This window comes from Capronia epimyces (genome assembly GCF_000585565.1).
Source record: "Capronia epimyces CBS 606.96 chromosome Unknown aczIQ-supercont1.4, whole genome shotgun sequence".
In the NCBI taxonomy this organism is placed as follows: domain Eukaryota; kingdom Fungi; phylum Ascomycota; class Eurotiomycetes; order Chaetothyriales; family Herpotrichiellaceae; genus Capronia; species Capronia epimyces.
Window position 1 is genome coordinate 1218981 of NW_006912907.1, and position 19399 is coordinate 1238379.

General features: G+C 53.5%; 8 protein-coding genes across 8 annotated transcripts; 3 read left to right on the top strand and 5 right to left on the bottom strand.

The window, feature by feature from the left end:
- Positions 1-363: 363 nt before the first annotated feature.
- Positions 364-2770, bottom strand: A1O3_05064 (uncharacterized protein; the record flags this gene model as incomplete). The annotated part of the gene is made up of 4 exons (XM_007735192.1): positions 364-1510; positions 1572-2465; positions 2541-2617; positions 2684-2770. 4 exons carry the CDS (start codon positions 2768-2770, stop codon positions 364-366), a joined length of 2205 nt encoding a protein of 734 aa, XP_007733382.1.
- Positions 2771-3091: 321 nt separating this feature from the next.
- Positions 3092-3980, bottom strand: A1O3_05065 (uncharacterized protein; the record flags this gene model as incomplete). The annotated part of the gene is made up of 2 exons (XM_007735193.1): positions 3092-3590; positions 3646-3980. The coding sequence occupies 2 exons, from the start codon at positions 3978-3980 to the stop codon at positions 3092-3094; spliced, it is 834 nt and encodes a 277-aa protein (XP_007733383.1).
- Positions 3981-4911: 931 nt separating this feature from the next.
- On the top strand, positions 4912-6723 carry A1O3_05066 (uncharacterized protein; the record flags this gene model as incomplete). Its single annotated transcript, XM_007735194.1, has 1 exon — positions 4912-6723. One exon carries the CDS (start codon positions 4912-4914, stop codon positions 6721-6723), a length of 1812 nt encoding a protein of 603 aa, XP_007733384.1.
- A 643-nt stretch (positions 6724-7366) lies between these two features.
- On the bottom strand, positions 7367-8038 carry A1O3_05067 (uncharacterized protein; the record flags this gene model as incomplete). Its single annotated transcript, XM_007735195.1, has 1 exon — positions 7367-8038. The coding sequence occupies one exon, from the start codon at positions 8036-8038 to the stop codon at positions 7367-7369; it is 672 nt and encodes a 223-aa protein (XP_007733385.1).
- Positions 8039-8977: 939 nt separating this feature from the next.
- On the top strand, positions 8978-11205 carry A1O3_05068 (uncharacterized protein; the record flags this gene model as incomplete). Its single annotated transcript, XM_007735196.1, has 5 exons — positions 8978-9253; positions 9311-10138; positions 10357-10664; positions 10842-10867; positions 10973-11205. The coding sequence occupies 5 exons, from the start codon at positions 8978-8980 to the stop codon at positions 11203-11205; spliced, it is 1671 nt and encodes a 556-aa protein (XP_007733386.1).
- Positions 11206-11726: 521 nt separating this feature from the next.
- On the bottom strand, positions 11727-13987 carry A1O3_05069 (ATP-citrate synthase subunit 1; the record flags this gene model as incomplete). Its single annotated transcript, XM_007735197.1, has 5 exons — positions 11727-11811; positions 11867-12040; positions 12110-12281; positions 12329-13731; positions 13791-13987. The coding sequence occupies 5 exons, from the start codon at positions 13985-13987 to the stop codon at positions 11727-11729; spliced, it is 2031 nt and encodes a 676-aa protein (XP_007733387.1).
- A 1544-nt stretch (positions 13988-15531) lies between these two features.
- A1O3_05070 (ATP-citrate synthase subunit 2) lies at positions 15532-17037 on the top strand (the record flags this gene model as incomplete). The annotated part of the gene is made up of 2 exons (XM_007735198.1): positions 15532-15972; positions 16024-17037. The coding sequence occupies 2 exons, from the start codon at positions 15532-15534 to the stop codon at positions 17035-17037; spliced, it is 1455 nt and encodes a 484-aa protein (XP_007733388.1).
- A 654-nt stretch (positions 17038-17691) lies between these two features.
- Positions 17692-18561, bottom strand: A1O3_05071 (uncharacterized protein; the record flags this gene model as incomplete). The annotated part of the gene is made up of 2 exons (XM_007735199.1): positions 17692-17939; positions 18096-18561. The coding sequence occupies 2 exons, from the start codon at positions 18559-18561 to the stop codon at positions 17692-17694; spliced, it is 714 nt and encodes a 237-aa protein (XP_007733389.1).
- Positions 18562-19399: the final 838 nt, after the last annotated feature.

Below are 19399 nucleotides of genomic sequence, written 5' to 3' on the forward strand. Positions count from 1 at the left end.
TAAGCCTCGGGCTCGGTCAGACCTGGCCGAACCGGATGAAGGTCATTGGTGAGGCGTGAGGAGCTTTAGCCTGAGCCCCTCGGGCCGCCAGTGGATCAGCGTATGGAGGATCGTCTGTGGTGGAGGTACGGCACACTCCCCATGATAACCTCCTCCAAAACGTGGCGTAGAAGGGACAAAGTTAATTCCTCGGCTTTCGTCCGGCCAGATGTCGACTTGCCGTCGCCAACACATAAAGTACACCGAATATGGCGCAAGGACCGTCTCAAGTGCTGGGGGTTGCAGTGTCCTCTTTGCAATGCGCACCGGAGTGACAGGGTGTTTTAATTATGTAAATGCCGGTTCTGGCCTGGGTCTCTGACCTTAACCAAGTTTCGCTCTTTTAAACCTGTCGCCTGCGAATGGATCCTCTTGCCAGGTTTGTCTTAACGAAGTGACCACGTCCAAAGCCCGCGATGCACTCTTGTAAGTTTGACCCATCTCCCCAAGAGACTGGATGCAGGTCAGCAGGTTCTTCTGCGCCTCTTTGTTCGGAATGCTTCCTCCAGGCCAGACACAGAGCTGAAAGATGTGGATCAATGCGGCCGTCATGGTGACATGAACCATATGGTGATGAGGTCGTCTCAGCCCATAAACCTTTCGGAACACCACCAGGATACGGCATATCTCCTCGGCGCTGTTGATGCATTTTCGCAAGGAAGAGCTTGAGGCCTCAGAGACTGCCTCCCTTGTGATATCCTCGGCCGTCATTAACGGCCTGTGCAGTAGTATGATGCATTCGTGGTAGCCGAGATGCAACTCAAGCACAGCCGGCAGATGGAACAAAGTTGAGGTTGACAAGTCGAGAGTGAGATTCGGCGGCAATGATGCCAACCATTCCTGGAAATCGCAATCTGCTTTTTCGACAAACTTCTCGATATCGCTTGAGATTTCGGGTACACCAGAGTATAAAACCTCAGAGACCCTAGCTAGGATAACCATGAGGGATGCAAGGTAAACATGAATGTAGGCGGCTGCTTGGCAATCGAAGTCTGGTGGAAACTTGAGGGTGCTGTATTGGTCAGTATAGTACTCCCACTTGTATGTAAGAGACGGCAGCGGGAGCTGGACGTTGTGAACAAGGCGCTTCATCAACGATGGCCGCCCGATGTGAGCGCTCCACAATGTATCGATTGTGTTCGTAGACCAAAACAGGTTGCGGCGCAGACTAGCCACATCGTCGAACCCAGTGTCTCGTCCCTCCAGACGTGAGTATTCCTTCTCGAGATCAAGGTGCAGTCCCAAATCCGTAATGATCTGTACAGCCATTCCAGAGTAGATCCATCCCCGTGACTCCCGAGCATGGGCGGCTTCATGCGATGACAGAACTAAGACGGCTTGCGCAGTGGCAATGGTGGGGCTGTCTATCTCTATTTCCAGATACGCCTTGGTGCGGAAAGCGAAGAATTCGTCTGTCGCCTCCTTAATGGCTGGGTGTGAGCGGTCGGTGTACGCTGACCCAATGCAGAACCTGTCAAGGGTGAGTCCTGGAAGAGTCGGTATCGGGAGCGAGGCGAAGGAGGCCGACTCACACTGCATTTTCTAGAGCTGGTGAGTAGAGGTCGGTGGTTTGCCCCAGTCTAAATAGATGGCGTTCTCTGACAAATATATCCCTGTCAAGGACATACATGAGTGTGTTATGCCACGAGAAGAAGAGATTTATGAGATGATCTTCGTAGACCTCGTCGCCTTGCCATTCAAGACCGGCTTGAGCAATGGCAGACTCTCCATGAGTAAGGACATGCCGGATATTGGGTTGCACCAACGAATTTGGACCGCTGTGGAGAATGTGTAGGTTTGAAGTGGCTCCGTAATAACGAGGCTGGCCATCTTCAGCAATCTGCAGGCGTCCCATGCGGCTGGTCAACTGTTTTGTCACATCACTCAGGCCAGGAGCGAGGTCCTCTTGCGATCGCATCCTGCTCAGCTTGGTAGTCACTTCTCCCGAAGAGGTCACCGGATCACTAGCGGGGAGCTGCACGATGTTGGCAGTAGGAGGGGATAGATCTTGACTTGCCGCCGAAGTTTCAGGAGTGTCGGCGAAGACATTGAATGTCGTCAGGTCGGCCTGCTCGCGGAAATCGAAAGCTTGGTCGTCAAAGAATGGAAGAGATTGGTGATAGTCTATGTCTAAATTGCTTTCAAGAGGTGTAACCACTACCCCCGGTCCGGTTGCGAAACCCCATTCCTGTTCGGCATCCGCAATGCCCAGTGAAGGGAGATGACATACAGTGTCTTCCTCATGCTGTGGCTGTGGCTGGATTTGAACGTTGCGGAGAGGAGCGCAGTCCCAACGTGAGGGCGAGGTCCGTTCAACACGATCGGATGGCTCCTGAATAGCATTCTGAACGGTATGGATGTTGTCGGAGGGCTCGCCACCTCCAGCGCCACCTGATAGACTGGCTTTTCGGCGACCTTCCGACACCCTAGACACAGAAAGAGTGAGAAGCTGAGGCGGAGGCGGGCGAGGGCGAGGGTGGGCAGCGTGATGGAGAACTCACCGACGGCGATCTTGACCAAAGACACACTCAACGTTGTATAGGCTGCAGTTGGAACATCTGGGTCTGTCGTTGTTGCACTAATGGCGAGGGGGAAGGGGAATCAGCAACGCCGGGAGCCTGCTGTAAACCAGGACGCTACGCACCTTGACCTTTCGTTTTCTACACTCCAAGCAGGCGATTGATGTATATCTTCTCTCTCCCTTCTCCCTCCCCGCCTTCTGCTGTGACATGTCCACGATCGTGAGAGTGTTCGAGAGGGGTGTCGGCTCGTAGGGATGATGGATCACATAAGTACTGGGTTCTCGGCAGAGCAGAGGAAATCCTTAAATGCTGTCGGAGTACGAGTACGGGGTAGGGAGTGCAGAGTGCAGAGTACGGATATGTACTCCGTACAGTATGCGGAGACCCCGCAGCGCAGCGCAGCGCAGGCTTCCAGCATACGGAGTCTCATGGTCTTAGTTACAGCACCGCGAGTATAGGGCATAGGGTATGCTATGGTTGTTCAAGTACCTATAGCTAGCCTCAAATCAAATCTGAATATGCGCCGCATGCTATCGGATGTCGTGGAAGCCACCGTCATTGACAACTATGGACCCGTTCATGTAGCTGCTTTCATCGCTCAGCAGGAAGCTCAGCACGCTTGCCTGCTCTTCGGGGAACGCCATCCTTCTCAAGGCGATCTGTTTGCTCACTGGTGACTCTTGATTCTCCTTTGTGCCGATGGTACCTTCCTTGCCCATGCTATGCTCTATCATTGTAGTCAAAGTCCACCCAGGACACAGCGCGTTCACTCGGACACCGTCTGGTCCGTAGAACTTGGCTCCATTTTTGGTCACGCCAATTGCTGCATATTTACTCGCAGTGTACGCAGCCAGACCCGCAGCTTGAAGTCCTGAGATCGAGACCACGTTGGCAATGGCTCCTCGTTGACCTGGGATTGCGTGTGGAGAAGGGGGGTTGAGGGATATGGGCAATGGCTCTTGCTTCCTCATTTGCAGCGCTTGATGCTTCTGACAAAGCCACAGACCGAGAGTATTGATGGCGTGCGTCCTGAGATCATGGATTAGCCTTGACCTTGCACGGCGAATAGCAATGTCGTCCATACTTCTCAAACAGCTCGGTGGTTATACTTTCTTCTTCGGCCCAGATTGATTCACAGATCCCGGCGCAGTTGGCAGCGTAGTCCAACCTTCCAGTCCATTCCGTCGCTGCAGCAATCGCGTCCTTGACCGCTTGTTCCTGGGTGATGTCCACTTTGAGGAATCTACTGCGGACATGCCACCTCTTTGTCAGGTCACTGGCGACCCGAGTCCCGTCTCGTTCGTTCATGTCAACCACCACCACAGAGATACCGCGGCTTGCAAGCTTGTGAGCTGTGGCTTTACCGATGCCACCAGCGGCGCCGGTCACAAAGGCGACGCGTCCAGCGGCGGCAGTCATTGTAACAACTTACAACGATGGGGAAAGGTGGGAGTTTCAAGAATAGGTGAAGAACCTACCTCCACGACAAAGGAGGGCTGGCGAGTACATTTCATTTACAGTGAGCAGCCCAATGCTAGCCTGTCCTGTGAAAGTAGCGAGCATGCCTGTACCTTGCCTCCACTTGCAATGCCGTGGAAGTGTCGAGATTTGGAAATCGAATCTGGCTTATTGATCTCGAAGGAGGATGAGGAGCGGTCGGATGCGGGGTTCTCTCATGAGGACACTAATGTTAGGGATCAGTGGGTATCTAGGTAGGCGCCTGAAGGGACATTTGCTTAGCTGGCAAGTATGTACTGTACCCCTAAGCCCGCCTAACGGGGATACCTTACGTACCTAGGTACCTACAGCTACGCACCTAGATCCCTAACATACCTGATCCAAGTGGTCCTGTGTCGCGTTGCGCGTAGTGCTTAGGGGCTCCTTAGGCCGAGGAGGCCCCCTAAGCCTCTATATCTCAGTTAGGTCACTAAGGTGCTGTGCTCATCCTTGAAATTCCGACTTCTGTGTCACGCAGCTTGCTCAACAATTCTCCCTTCATACCATGTCGCTCATGAAAGACACCGCTCGCCTGCTTCTACTCATGCAGGGAGTATGTTTCCCCTTCGGCTACTCCGCACCCATTGGCGCGTGAACCGATGTTGGGCTGCCCCAGATGCAAGGTATCGAGATGAATTCCATGGAATTGCTCAGCCGCCAGACAACCTCCATGGTGTTTTGAACCATGGTAGATTGCAAAGCTTGCCCAGGCAAGTCCGCCAACAGCGGCTCTCTCTTCAAGTCTCTTGAGAATCCATTTTCTATTTCATGGCCTTGACGGGTCCTGGATACTATTCAGGACGTGTATCCTCCGCATCTTCGAAGTTCCTGCTGCTCACATTTACAGTGCAACATGAAGCCAGTAGCTAAAGACTTAGATGCCCTCATAGTCGGTGCCGGCTTTGGGGGCATATACCAACTCTACCGTCTGCGGCAGATGGGTCTGGCCGTCAAGGTCATTGACATGGCCAGCGACGTTGGGGGCACCTGGTACTGGAACCGATATCCGGGGGCCATGAGCGACACCGAGAGCTTTGTGTATCGGTATTCTTGGGACAAGGAAGACTTGCGAACCTATCCCTGGACGCATCACTATGTCAGGCAGGCTGATGTTCTGGCATATCTACAGCACGTGGCGCAACGGCACGATCTGCGCAAAGACATGGAGTTCAACACAGAACTTCTCGCGGCCGATTGGGATGACGCTTCTGGCCTGTGGCACGTCAGCCTGAGTACCGGCAAGACCTATGCTGTGCGATACCTCATCACTGCCCTAGGTCTACTCTCCAAGGCCAATTACCCGGACATCCCGGGGATCGATACCTTCCAGGGTCAAATGTGCCACACGGCCGCCTGGCCAGAAGGTCTCGACGTGACCGAGAAGAGAGTCGGGGTGATAGGCAGCGGATCGACAGGAGTGCAAGTCGTTACTGCACTGGCGCCGAAAGTCAAGTCGCTGGCCTCCTTCCAACGGCATCCTCAGTACACGGTCCCAAGCCAAGATCGACCAGTCGAGCCCAAGTATCGAGAATGGGTCAACGAGCACTACGACGAAATCATGGACCAGGTCAAAGCCTCAGACGTGGGCTTCGGCTTCGTAGAATCGACGCGGCCTTTCCACTCCATCATGTCGGCGAAAGAACGCGACACCATCTTCGAAGACCTGTGGCGGCAAGGCAACGGTTTCAAGTTCATGTTCGGAGGCTTCAGTGACATTGCAACAAACAAAGAAGCCAATGAAGCCGCATGCACGTTCATCCGGAACAAGATCTCGCAGATTGTTCGTGACCCCGAGAAAGCCCGGAAGCTGCAGCCACACGACTACTACGCGCGGCGCCCACTCTGCGACGGAGGGTACTATGAACAATTCAACCGGCCCAACGTGGACATTGTGCATTTGGGGGAGACACCCATCACACGCGTCACGGCCAAGGGCATCGAGACCACCGCGGGCCTGCACGAGCTCGACATCATCGTGTTCGCGACTGGCTTCGACGCCATCGAGGGCAACTACAACCGTATCCGCATCCGAGGCCGCAACGGCCTCTCCCTCAAGGACTATTGGGACCCGACCGGTCCGACCAGCTACCTGGGCGTGGCGGTGCCAAATTTCCCGAACCTCCTAATGATAACCGGCCCGCAGGGTCCGTTCACGAATCTCCCGCCGGCGATTGAAGCGCACGTCGACTTGATCTCGCGACTCATCGAGCACGCGGAGGCCGCCGCGGCGGGTGCACGGACACAGCACGAAACCAGTCAAACTGGTGTTCGTCTCTCGACGTCCGCTGCACCGGTCATTGAAGCCGTGGCCGAGGCAGAAAAGGAGTGGGGCCGTGAATGCGATCTCGAGGCGGAAGGGAGTCTGTTCAAGGAAACCGCGTCGTGGATCTTTGGCCAGAACGTACCGGGCAAGAAGTACGCTATGCGGTTCTACTTTGGCGGACTCAAGGCGTTCTATGGGCATGTGCAAAGAGTCATTGACGACGGGTATGCCGGCTTCCGCCCTATGAAACCTGTGGCGGAGGGTGGTGATGGTGATGAGAATCAAGTCGGTGACGCTGGCAAGATCGGTCAGGAAACAGAAACAGGAAAGGGGATCGCTGCGCCACTCATCAGATCGATAGAGGTGCCAGCGTTGAATACCCCTGAGGTTCAAGGGGCTTAGAATGCTACTTGTGCAGATGGAGTCTGTTTCACTAGTACGGATATACAGAACGTCCTCTCCCTTGGCTAGACCCTGGCAAAAGTCACGTCTGTTGTGTGACTTGTCACCTACCCTCGTCGATGAGACCGGATCTCTCGTGCCTGTGTACCGCACTGGCAGACCAGGCTCCCACGTACCTTAAGGTAGGCCGAGTTTCGTTTATGATATACCTACCTAGGTATGATGCCACGGAGTCCGCGATCTACTGTAAGAAGGCCTACGCATATAGAATACAGATACTGCGAAGTCTTGGACGCTACAATTTACGATCCTAGGAGACAACCTTGACTTAGTGAGTCAGATGGGGAAAGAGTGGACAAAAGGGAAGTTGTGATTGAAACTTGATTTATTTATTGCTCTAGCTGAAATCCAATAGAGCTAAAGATACGAGCAAAAGAGAATAGGGGCATCACTGATGCCGCATAGCAATGGCTATGCAAGATCCCATAGACAATCATAACTGCATCTACGCATCCCAAAACCGGAATACCCAGTTTCCACGAAACAGAAATGAGACAGTCGAGCAAAGCAGCCACCGTCAAAAGGTCGATTTTTCAAGTGTCATGCCGCTGAAGGAAAATCTCGTCCATGTCGTTATGCCCATCTACCATCGGCTACCGCCCCAGCTGCTGTTGCTACTGTTATGGTTCTTCTTCTTGTCTTTCAGGAAATCTTCGGTGATGCTGCCCAAGATGGCGCCACCAACCGTACCGAGGAAGCCATGGTTGGCTTTCTTGCCTAGCATATGACCACCGAATCCGCCGCCAATAGCGCCGAGTAGGCCGCGATCGGTTTCGGTCATGGGGGGAGCATTAGGATCGTAATTAGGGGCATTTGGATCGCTGGATTGTGCCTGGAACTGGTGTTGGTTCGGATCGGGATACTGGCCTGCTTGTTGACCGCCACCTTGGGCTAGTTGTGTCTGATAGGCCTGGTTTTGAGCATAGGCGTCGTTGCCGCCATGGCTTTGATGTTGAGGTTGTCCATAGTAGCCTGGGTGTCCTTGCGGGTTGCTGGCATCATAAGCGCCATACTGCCCGCCAGCCTGGCCGTGTTGGAAGCCGCCCTGCTGAGGGGGGCCGAAGGAGTCCTGGCGACGAGGAGGACCGAAGTTGTCTTGCGAGGGATAGTTGGGGTAGCCTTGCTGAGGGTACTGGGGTTGCTGGTAGCCTTGATCGTAGCCCTGCTGAGGAGGATAACCGCCACCGTAACCTTGTTGAGGATATTGGGATTGCTGCTGGCCGTAGCCAGAGTACGAATCGTAGGGGCCAGACATTTTGAATCAATACTAGTAGTAGCTTGAGAAAGGCGTTGAAGAGGCTGGATAGGATAGGTGGATTGAGAAAGGTATGTCGACCAGAGTGATGGATGGAAGGAAGAGGTCAAGGACAGGAGTAATGAAGCTTTATGAAGAGATGGACGCACATTCACTGGGGGGGAGCTGGGAGAGCTCTCGTAAGTCAGTCGTCAGCTCAGCCCCGCGGCAAAAGGCGACAAGCCCCGAGATACGGGTTTCGCAAATTGCACTGTAGTCAAGTGAGGGGGTGCAGTGGTGCACTCGGAGTTGGCGACACCAGCAGACGTGGTCATCCGCCTCCGCCTACACCTGCGCCGCTGCGCCTGCGCCCACGCCCACGCCCTCGCCCTCAGCTCCTCACCGCCACACGCACTGCACTGCAGTCACGGACACAAGTTTCTTCCGTTCCGGCTTGGCCGAAAGTGGTGGCGGAGTCATGCCACGTGACCTGGCCAGCGAGGCGCAGTGCATCAGCCACACACGGTTTGCATCTCACCTATTACCTACCACCTAGCCTACTATACGGAGTGGTGGGAGTATCTGTCTCTGTCGACCAGCACCTGGACCAAGTACCAGCCGTAGTCCTACACGTACTACTAGTAGTACAAGGGACTCGGCGGTGGACTTGCTTTTCGGACTTGCACGACCTATTTTCGATATCTTCGCCCGCCACGGTGCGTACTCCGTACATATGCTATCATTCTGCCTATTCATCGAATCAGCTCTCTTTCCGCAGGTGTAGGCCCAAGACGGCCTCCATCACAGACCATGGTGCTCCGCTATCGCAATGAAGCACATATCGACTATATCCGCCATGCCCGGCTGCTTGTCAACATGCTGCATTTACATTTATAGGCACACTGCGTCTTCTTCTCATCCTCCGCCTCGTAACGTTCAGCCCTCCTGAGCTCTATCAATATGGTGACGCATGACTACAAGGAAGCCTCGGCCATCGCCCGTAAGAGAAGGGCCGCCAGCATTGCTGCATTCTACAAGACTCCCACCTGGAACGAAGAAGACCTACCCAAAAACTTGACCGAGTTCGCTCTCAGTTCAGGCTATTATACAGATGCCGAACTTGCCATCGTCCAAACCGAGGCAGATGCTATTCTCGAGAACATCAAGACCAGAAAATGGACCGCTCTCGAGGTTGCACAAACATTCTGCAAGGCATCAGCTCTAGCCCAGGAACTTGTATGGCAAATCTCTCTGCTCAAACCCATAAGGAACCATTCGCTGACGACATTCTAGACCAACTGCGTGACTGAGGTGCTTTATCCTGAGGCGATGGAGAGAGCAAGATACCTTGACGAATATCTTGCGCGTACGGGCCAGACCATCGGTCCCTTGCATGGCCTGCCCATCTCGCTCAAGGACTGCCTCGTTACCGCTCCACATCCGAGCAGCAACGGCATGGCCTGTTTCGCCAATGAGCCCATGCAGAAAGACGCGTTGTTGGTGAGCATCCTGCGAGATCTTGGCGCAGTCTTTTATGTCAAGACCAACGTCCCTGTGGCAATGATGATGGGCGAGACCAACAACAATGTGTGGGGTGAGACTCGGAACCCTCTTCACAAGCATCTCAGTCCCGGCGGGTCCAGTGGTGGAGAGGGTGCTATAATAGCCTTCAAAGCGTCGCCTTTGGGAGTTGGGACAGACATCGGTGGCAGTATTCGCATTCCATCTGCTTGGTGCCACTTATACGGCCTCAAACCCAGCTTCGGTCGCTATCCAACCTATGGTGGGAAACCTGGCATAGCCGGGCAAGAATACATCCTCGCCGTCAACGGGCCGATGTCGAGATCCTTGAAATCCCTTCAGCTATACTCCGAAGCTGTCTTGTCAGAACAGGTTGCTCCGTGGGAGCATGATCACAAATGTGTTCCAATTCCTTGGAGGAAAAGTGTCATCCAGCCTCCTGGACGCAAGCTCAGGCTTGGTCTCGTTGGTCTTGATGACGGCCTCGTGACCTGCCATCCACCCGTGGAACGAGCATTGAATATAACCAAGGCAGCACTGGAACGTCAAGGCCACGAAGTGGTTCCTTGGCCAACCGAAGACCATGAGGCAATCGTCAAGGTAGGGTTCAAATCTCTACGCCCTCGTGTCAGGACTGTAGCCGCCCGACATATACTGATTCGAAGGTCCCAAGATCCTGCTACTTTGTTTCAGGATTCTCTCGTCTCTTTGAGCGATCCCCATTGGCTCGTGGACCTTCGCTGACACCTCGTCCCTCCCGCCTATTATTCTTGAACGTGATCGCAGCGCTTGACAAGCCGCCGCTAACCATCCCGCAGAACCTACAAGCCGCGTTCTTCGATCTGGGTGGCGCCGCAATCATGGATTTGGTGAAACCTTACAATGAACCCATTTTTCCCTCCATGCAGGGCTACGCCATAGCGGCACAGGCTGGCGAAAGTGAGCTTGGCCCGACGAAGATGCGTCTGATGAATATGCGCCGCAATGAGCTCCAAAAGGCATATCTCGATCGCTGGAACGCGTCTGCCACGGACGAAAAGCCACGTATCGACGGTATTATCCAGGCAGTATCGCCCTGGGCAGCCCCTAGGCTTGGAGAAACACAGCGTTCGGGCTTGTATGGTGGGTAAGTATTGACCCTCCAGCACAGCACTTGGGTTCCTACGTGAGTGGAGGGCGTCTTCCCAAGCTTTGCTGGGAAGAGTACTGCCATCAAGAGAAGAAACTCAGGCAGGAAGACAAAGATTCACCAAGTCCATCCTCATATTCTGTCCATGACTAACGTATACGCGCACATATACAGATACACAGGTGTCTGGAATTTCCTCGGTACGTCACAGCCCCAAACATCCGTTTCCCCTTTCCCGGCCACCATTCCCATATCTCTCTCACCTTTCCACTATCCTGTGCAATCCTAGTTAACATATTATATAGACTTCGCCTCCTGCACCTTTCCCGTGACAGTTGCCGACAAGAACCTCGACAAAGCTCGAGATTTGACGACGTTCAACCCCCTCAGCGACATCGATCGCCGCATTCAAGCAGATTATGACGCTGACTTCTACCACGGCGCCCCCGTCGCGTTGCAGATTGTCGGACGCCGGTTGGAGGAGGAAAAGGTCCTCGAGATGTGTGAAGTCATTGACAACTGCTTGAAGACGCGGTGATTCGATGCGCTGTTTGGGCCAGTATTGAAGTGATACTTAGCACTAGTTACCCTGAACAAGCATTCTCCTCTGGCGCTGCCTGCGAGAGCTTAAAGCCCGGTCTAACCATTGGTGGCTTGACAAGGCTGCCACTCAGCCTTGCTATCATGCTGTGGGTGGAGCATTGTCACGCATGATAGGCGGGTATACAGAAATCTTTGTCTCACCCTTGTGCCAAACAATACCACTGGGTTCTATCCTATCGTGCGGACCTAGTTTGGACCTAGTTCGACCATATCTGTTAGGTCAATGCCTATTGTCTGTGCTTGTGCGAGCACCCTCCTCATTACCCAGACGCTTCCGGAAATTTAATGCCTCTTTGAAGACCATCCCTCGAGTACTCGTACTACAGTGGATCCAATCGATAGCCCGTTATCGATGTTTTACTCAGCCATGGTTAATCGTCTTCCAGCGCCGCGCAACTCCCCATTGATCTTGAAGCCAGCCGTAACCCTCACCCGTGCTACTGAATCGCTGTCAATTTACACAGAAACTTCAACTCGTCCCTCGTTTCCAGATCCCTTGGCAAGGGTAGGCAAGAGGTATGTGATGTCATCCCAAGGATGCCTGCCGGGTAGGTTAGTTTCAATTCGTCTTCCAACACTCAAAGTAAGGGACGAACCTGTAGAGGCCGGTCCGAAGGCGTTTCTGGTCCAGGTAATGAGCAATAAGACCAATAGAGCGACCCAGGACGAATAAGCCGTTGAGCACACCCATCTTCAGGTAATCTTCAGCTTCTTCGGCAGAGAAGACTCCAGATCCTCTCATGAGATCAACAAAACAAACAGCCACAGCTCTGCAACAACCGATGCGTCAGTATTGGCCTAGATGGCAGTATCCATCAAGCTGGTGGAAGAAGACTTACCCGTCAACGTTCAGGATGAGGTTGTCCTTTTTGGACGTGGTGACGGTCTCAACAGCGATGGCATAGTCGAGCAATTTATGAGAAGGGAAGTGCTTCGTCACATATTCCTTGACGAGTTCGACACGAAGATCGGGGTTGTTTCGCGACTTGACTCGGTGACCAATACCAGGGACTGGAAGATGGTTAGCTAAGTTCTGCCGTGCCTTCCGATCCACTTACTCAGTTTGTTCTCTTTCCTCATAGTGTCGACGAATTCTCGCGGCGACCAGCCCTTGTCGAAAGCCTTCCCAAACTCTTCAGCAGCGCCATCCAGGGCACCACCGAAGCGGGAACCGATGGTCAAGAGACCAGCAACGAGAGAGGAGATCAAATCCTTGCCAGCACGAGTGGTAATGATGGTGTTCATGGCACCAGACACCGCCGGACCATGGTCGGCGGTCAACATGAGAACCATCTCCAAGAATTTGCTCGCATAGGGTGGAAGACGACGACGGAACCACAAGAGAGACATAACACCGCCAATACCGATGTCCTCCTTGAAGACATCTGAGATAGGCATGCCAGCATAGAGCAATTCCTGGCCTCTGTCGTCGGAAATGGTGGAGATGAAAGCAGCGGGTTTTCGGATGAGACCGAGTTCTTGAGCCCAGGCGTAGTCCATCGGAATCTTGGGAGGCGATGGTTCAGGAGCTGGCTTAATGGTCCCTTGTTTGACAAGGTTCTGGTAGACCTCGGCCAGAACTTGAGGCATATCCTCGAAAGTTTCGGGAACATAGAAGCCGGCTTCTCTCATCGACTGGTTCTTGACAACGGCGGTCTCAAGTTGAGAGTTGGCTGAAGCACCGGCGTGACCGAACTGGACTTCTGTCTTGAACATGCTTGCGCAGGTACCAATGGCCCATGCGACGATGGGCTTGGTGATCTGGCCCTTCTTCACTGCCTCAATGACCCTGTATTCCTCAACACCACCAACCTCGCCGAGAAGCACAAGAATCTTGCAGCCAGGCTCATTCTGGTATCGGAGCAAGTGGTCGATGAAAGACGTGCCCGGATATCGGTCACCGCCAATGGCAATGCCTTCGTAAACACCATCCGTGTTTTGGGAGATAATGTTGTTGAGCTCGTTGGACATGCCACCAGATTTGGAGACGTAGCCGACCGAGCCTGGGCGGTACAATTTCGAAGCAACAATGTTGTCCATCATACCCCCAGTATTTCCAATCTTGAAGGCACCGGGCTTAATACCACCAACCGTGGCGGGACCAACAATGGTGATTCCCTTCTCTTTTGACTTCACCATGATCTCTCGGGCGCGTCTCTCGGGAACACCCTCAGCGATGATCGCAATCGAGCGAACTTGGGGGTAGTTCATCAATTCAAGCGTTGAGCTATAGACTGATCGAGAAGAAGCAAAGTTGACAACCGTGTCGACATCGGGGTGCTTCTCGAACGCCTTCTCGACGGATTGGTAAACGGGCAGGAGGGTCTCGCTGGTGCCCCAGTACATCTTGCTGACGAATTGGCCGCCAAAAGTATAGATGATACCGGCAACCGATGGCGTTGTTCGCTTGCAAATGAAGTCAAAGTCCAGCATGCCCTGGACAGCCTTTGGCTGCATGCCACTGTGTCGTCTGTCAGCTTCCCTACGCCTTCCATCTTTGTTGTGTCTGCAAAGACTCACTAGACAAAACATCTTGTCTTGTTGTGGAACAGAGCATGCTGAGCAGGGCTCAATACCCTTGACGGAGGGTCGAAACGACGGATGTTATCGTTGGCCGAGATCAGGTTGTCCGATTCCGGGGTGGACGAGCCATCTTGGACATTGATTTTGGGCACTCCATTGGAAAGGGGAGCAGGTGCCTCTGTTGCAGCAGGCATGGTGGGCGATCTTTCACGGACTGGTAATCCCACAGCGTCAGTGAAAGAAGCGGAAACCAAAGGACGCGAGATAGTGAAGATGAGCGTCTTTCGATGCAATAAGGAGGGGGACTTCACTTACACGGGGCAGGATAATTGTTGGGCGATGTGTAGGAGAAGAAAGAAGCGTCGCAAAGGTCGGTTGGAATTTGGGTAAAGAAGAAACACTGAAGAAGGGGAGATGAGGAATTCCTCTAGGGATGGTGTTCGACGTGGAGTTGACTGTACTCGTTAGATGATGCTGAGGGTAGTGATCCAAAAAAATGGCGAGTGTTTGGCGCAGCTTCAACGGGGATGGAGCGTTGAGACTCAACTCCGGCTACTAAGCAGCTGCAGGTGCTAGCACCAGGGCTGGGGCCGAAAATAGGAATGGCGGCCCCCAATGGCTTTGGGCTGCAGAGAATCAGAGCCCTGCGTTGCGGGCGGTGAGAGATGCGGTGGAGATTTCGCCGTCCAACACGGCAGTTCAGCCCCTTCCCCCCCTGCGCCTCTGCCGGCCGGGCTCCGGAAAGGCTGAATGCTCGGTGGTCTTACTTTTTACAATGTATGTGCTCTAGGGGTCTCCCCAACTAAAACGTATTACTCTGGAGTCTGCACCACTGCATGTCGCGTATTCCTCGCTTCGGAGTCCGGTCTACTAGGCCTACACGTCGTATCTCGTACCGCCTGGGTGGAACATTGGGCCAATGCCAGAGCAACAGTCACCTGTGTTACGTTGCATACTCCTCTGTACGGGGTTTACTACACAAGAATGAGTAAGGAGAAAGATCAATGCGGCCCAACAGAAAATTGTGGCAGTCTCGAGGCGGGTTAGGAGTCTAACAGTACCATCATCATCCATCGCAGTATCTCGTCAGACACGGCCAGGCGTTTCTTCTCATCCAACAGAATGCGCGCACGCGAGCACAGACAACGTCACGCAGTCAGCAGGCGGTCACCGACATATGCAGTCTTGGTCAAATCACAGCTGAGACCGTAGCGACTTATTCGGGGGAGGCTGTTCCTGGCGTCGGTGCCTCCCTGTAGTACTGTACCTAAGGTAATGTAGTGAGCTTCAGGGTGACAGGGTGCCAGGTGGTGAGGGCCTAAGCCCGGGCCCCTAAGCCCCCGCTCCGCCTGTCGATTTGGCGGCTTTACGGCCCCCCTGGCTTAGCCCTTGGGCCATGGATAAGTTTAGCAGTCTCCAGAGGAGACCCTAATTGCCGGACCCCTGCTCCCAACAACCGCCCTCCACCAAAAAAATGTTAGGGAGCTTCTACTCTCCGAACGCCAACATTACTGCCATCAATAATTCTGACCCCAGCAACTGCGCGAGCCTCCCCTTGCCCTACACCACGCCCTCCCTTCTCACACTCTGGACTCGAGTAGTCGGCCATCTTGCACACTGTCAATTGTCTTCTTTACCATCTCATATTTCTTTATCACACCGACTTCCTCGACTCACAGGTGATACGAAAACAGCGCTTCCCTGACCATCTCTCACTCTACCCCTCACTACTGCGACGATGTCTGCAAAGTCCATTCTCGAGGCTGATGGCAAGGCCATCCTCAACTACCACCTAACTCGTGCTCCCGTTGTTAAGCCCACGCCCCTGAAGTCTACCGGCGTCCACAACCCTCCGCCCAAACTCGCTTCTCTTTACTTTCCTGAAGACGAGTCTGTCAAGACCGTTTTGGACCAAGCCGAGGCCACCTATCCCTGGCTACTCACTCCCGGCGCCAAATTCGTCGCAAAACCAGATCAATTGATCAAGAGAAGAGGAAAGAGTGGCCTTCTGGCCTTGAACAAGACTTGGCCAGAAGCCAGAGCCTGGATCGAGGCAAGAGCCGGAAAGGAACAACAGGTTGAGACCGTCACTGGTTTCCTCAGACAATTCCTGGTTGAGCCCTTTGTGCCCCATCCTCAAGACACCGAATACTACATTAACATCAATTCTGTTCGAGACGTAAGTTGTGCAGCTGCTGGTGGTGTGGATCAGAACTAACTAGGCTATTAGGGTGACTGGATTCTCTTCACCCACGAGGGTGGTGTCGACGTGGGCGATGTCGATGCGAAGGCTGAAAAGATCCTGATACCGGTCGATTTGAAAAGCTTTCCCTCAAACCAAGAGCTGGCAGCTGCTCTTCTGAAGAAAGTCCCCACGGGTATTCACAATGTATTGCTCGACTTCATTATCCGACTCTACTCCGTCTACGTTGATTGCCAATTCACCTACCTGGAAATCAACCCTCTGGTCGTTATCCCCAACGCCGCCGGCACATCGGCCGATGTTCACTTCCTTGATCTTGCGGCGAAGCTCGACCAAACTGCGGATTTTGAATGTGGCACAAAATGGGCTATTGCACGAAGCCCGGCTGCCCTTGGTCTTCCCGGCGTCAAGAGCGACGGAAAAGTCACCATCGATGTGGGCCCACCCATGGAATTCCCCGCACCTTTTGGTCGTGAACTCAGCAAAGAAGAGAAGTACATTGCGGACATGGATGCGAAGACCGGTGCATCGCTCAAGCTTACCCTCCTGAACACGAAAGGTCGAGTGTGGACCTTGGTCGCTGGCGGTGGTGCCTCGGTGGTTTATGCCGACGCCATTGCCTCCGCCGGGTTTGTCAGCGAACTCGCCAACTATGGTGAATACTCAGGCGCCCCGACCGAGACCCAGACGTACAACTACGCTCGCACTGTCCTTGACCTCATGCTACGAGCACCCAAGCGCGAAGAGGGCAAGGTGCTCTTCATTGGTGGAGGCATTGCCAACTTCACCAATGTCGCCTCGACCTTCAAGGGTGTCATTCGTGCCTTGAGGGAGGTCGCGTCCGCGCTCAACGAACACAAAGTTCAGATCTGGGTGCGTCGTGCAGGCCCCAATTACCAGGAAGGTCTCAAGAACATCAAGGCTGTGGGCCAAGAGCTGAAGCTCAACTTGCATGTGTTTGGACCCGAGATGCACGTCAGTGGTATCGTGCCATTGGCTCTCCTGGGAAAGAAGACTACCGTTCCCGAGTTTGGGGGTTAGACCGTGGAATGAGAAAGAGGGATGAGTGATTCTGGTCCAGAGCGTATCAATTATCAAATCGAGTTTGAAGGGTCGGCATGCGCCTAGGCGATCGGAAAAGGGGCCCTTGGGGGTTGTTCTTCCGGAGTTCATTCTTTGTGTTGATTGCGCGAAGGGAGGGAGTAAGGATCGTGTGACACGTTGCCGAACTCGGACACGATGAGCGGTTTCAATAACATAGCTAGACCGGCACAATAATGACAGCTGTTTACGCAGGCAAGCAAGTCAATCGATATTCTTTGCCCATGGAAAGAATACTCTGTAGATGGAAGCTCCCTTTCCATCGGACGACTTTTCGCAGCGCAATGCAACCAGCTCTCGCTAAACTCCTGGCTCCCTTGTATGCCATCCCCAGCACAATATCATGAAGAGTGTCGCACAGCCGCCTGTAGTTTGTACCTGAACCCTATGCGGCCCGGAATCAGTGGGCGACCACTGGGCACTCCACTCGTCATTATTTGACACAGCTGCGATCCTCACTGCGATCCTCACTGCGTAGTGCCCTCCCACCGAGTTGCTGGCTGATACTAGTAGCACATGTGTACCACCTCGACCCACCCTACTCCGACTCAAATCGGTGCCGTTCTACTAACCCTGCTGCTTGAACTCTTGCCCTTACTCAACAAGAATGACCCTGCCACCAGCCAACTCATCGATATACGCCAAAGTGCCGCACCCTTGACTCGTCTTCTTGTCCTCCTCACGCAGTAGCACGGCGAGCACTTCGACTGGCGGCTCCAGGCCGAGCATGTTGGCGCGTTTCCACCGTTGGAGCCGTGTGATGCCAATGCAGGGTCCGTACTGTGAGGAGAGATCGAAGTGGCGTAGTATTTTTTCGTGTAGTGATAGGTTTTCTTGGTGAACTGCAGCATATGTGAGTCTTTGGATCCGTTGAGTATTTAACTTGACGGCGAAGCAGGATGATTGAAAAAGCAGAAGAAGACGGCGAGGGGTGGCTTGAGCTAAGTAGCCAGAGACAATAGATTCAGGTGCGGCTCTGGAAAGTGTTGTAAACGTACCTCTAGGAGCAAGCCGACTGTCCTCCTCAGCCTGCCAGTACTTCTTCAACTGCGCTGCCGTAACCTTCTCCGCCGCGACTTCTCGAGCATCTTGTCCAGCCTGTACAGTTGTCCTCTTGGTCTTTGGTTTCGTTCTCGGCGATTGCGCCGGCGTGCTCGACGGCGACTCTCGAGTTGCTACGTCAATGTGGATTGACTCCAACTCTGGCTGTGGTTCAGGCGTCACTCCGACCTCCACCGACCGGGTCTCCGGTTTCTGCTCTGATGTCTGGGCTGCAACCACTTCCTCTTCGATCTGCGCCGGCGCCGACTCTGAGAGGTGGTTGATTACCCTTTTCTTCGTGGTTTCATCTTGTCTGGTGCTTGGTTTTGTCACTCGTGCTGATTTACTGTTGAACGAGAGGGTGGATTGAGCATGAGAGGCGGCGGAGCCGGTACTTGCTTTAGGCTTACGACCGCGAGGCATGATTGACAAACTGTTGATGATTTTGCAACTCTGTGTTCTTTAATTTGGAGACCGTGAGTACCTACAAGCGCGGCTTGAGTATTGTGATATTAATAGGACGACGAGGTTCGTAATATTGTGATCCAGACGGATGTGGTGTGAAGTCCGGACCACCACAGGGAAGTGCATGACGTTCTCAACTTCAGCCACGCTGCCTCAGCAACCGCGCCAAGAACTTGACTATTGCCATTTGAGTGTTTTTTCACGCCGCCCCGAGAGGGATAATTCGATCTTGGACACAATTGGCGCTTCAGCGCGCGTCTACAAAAACAGCCCAAAGCAGCGCTATCCGTCGCTGGCTTCTGCTTAATTGCTTGCAGATGGGCAACTCCTGAACTCACCCCCTAAGGTAGTAATAGCATACCTAGGTAGCTCATCATCTAGACCAGTTCTCAGACGTGGCTTACGGCAGCATAGAACGAAAAGCGGAAGACACTTTCCAAGTTTGAGTCCATTCATTTATGCGGTCCTGTATCGGTTTGCATCAAAGACTCCCGGGTATCGTATGTTGTTGACAGACCACTTTCGTGTACGCCAGTCGCTGAACGACACGAGGAAAACTCCTCCTTGCGCAGGTAAACGCCTTGCTACGCCTGCTGCGTGTGTCACCATGATGGACACACTCAACTTGCATCTCTTTCAATCCCTTCAGCAGTCATGAAATTTCCTTCGTCACCCTCTCGTACCTCTGTGTTGGGTTGCTCTATCAGATTCAGCTTTTGTCCTCTTTCAGGGTTGACTCATCGCGCGTTTCGGTCGTTGCATTCGTGGTGCATGGTACAATCCTTCCCTCGTCATG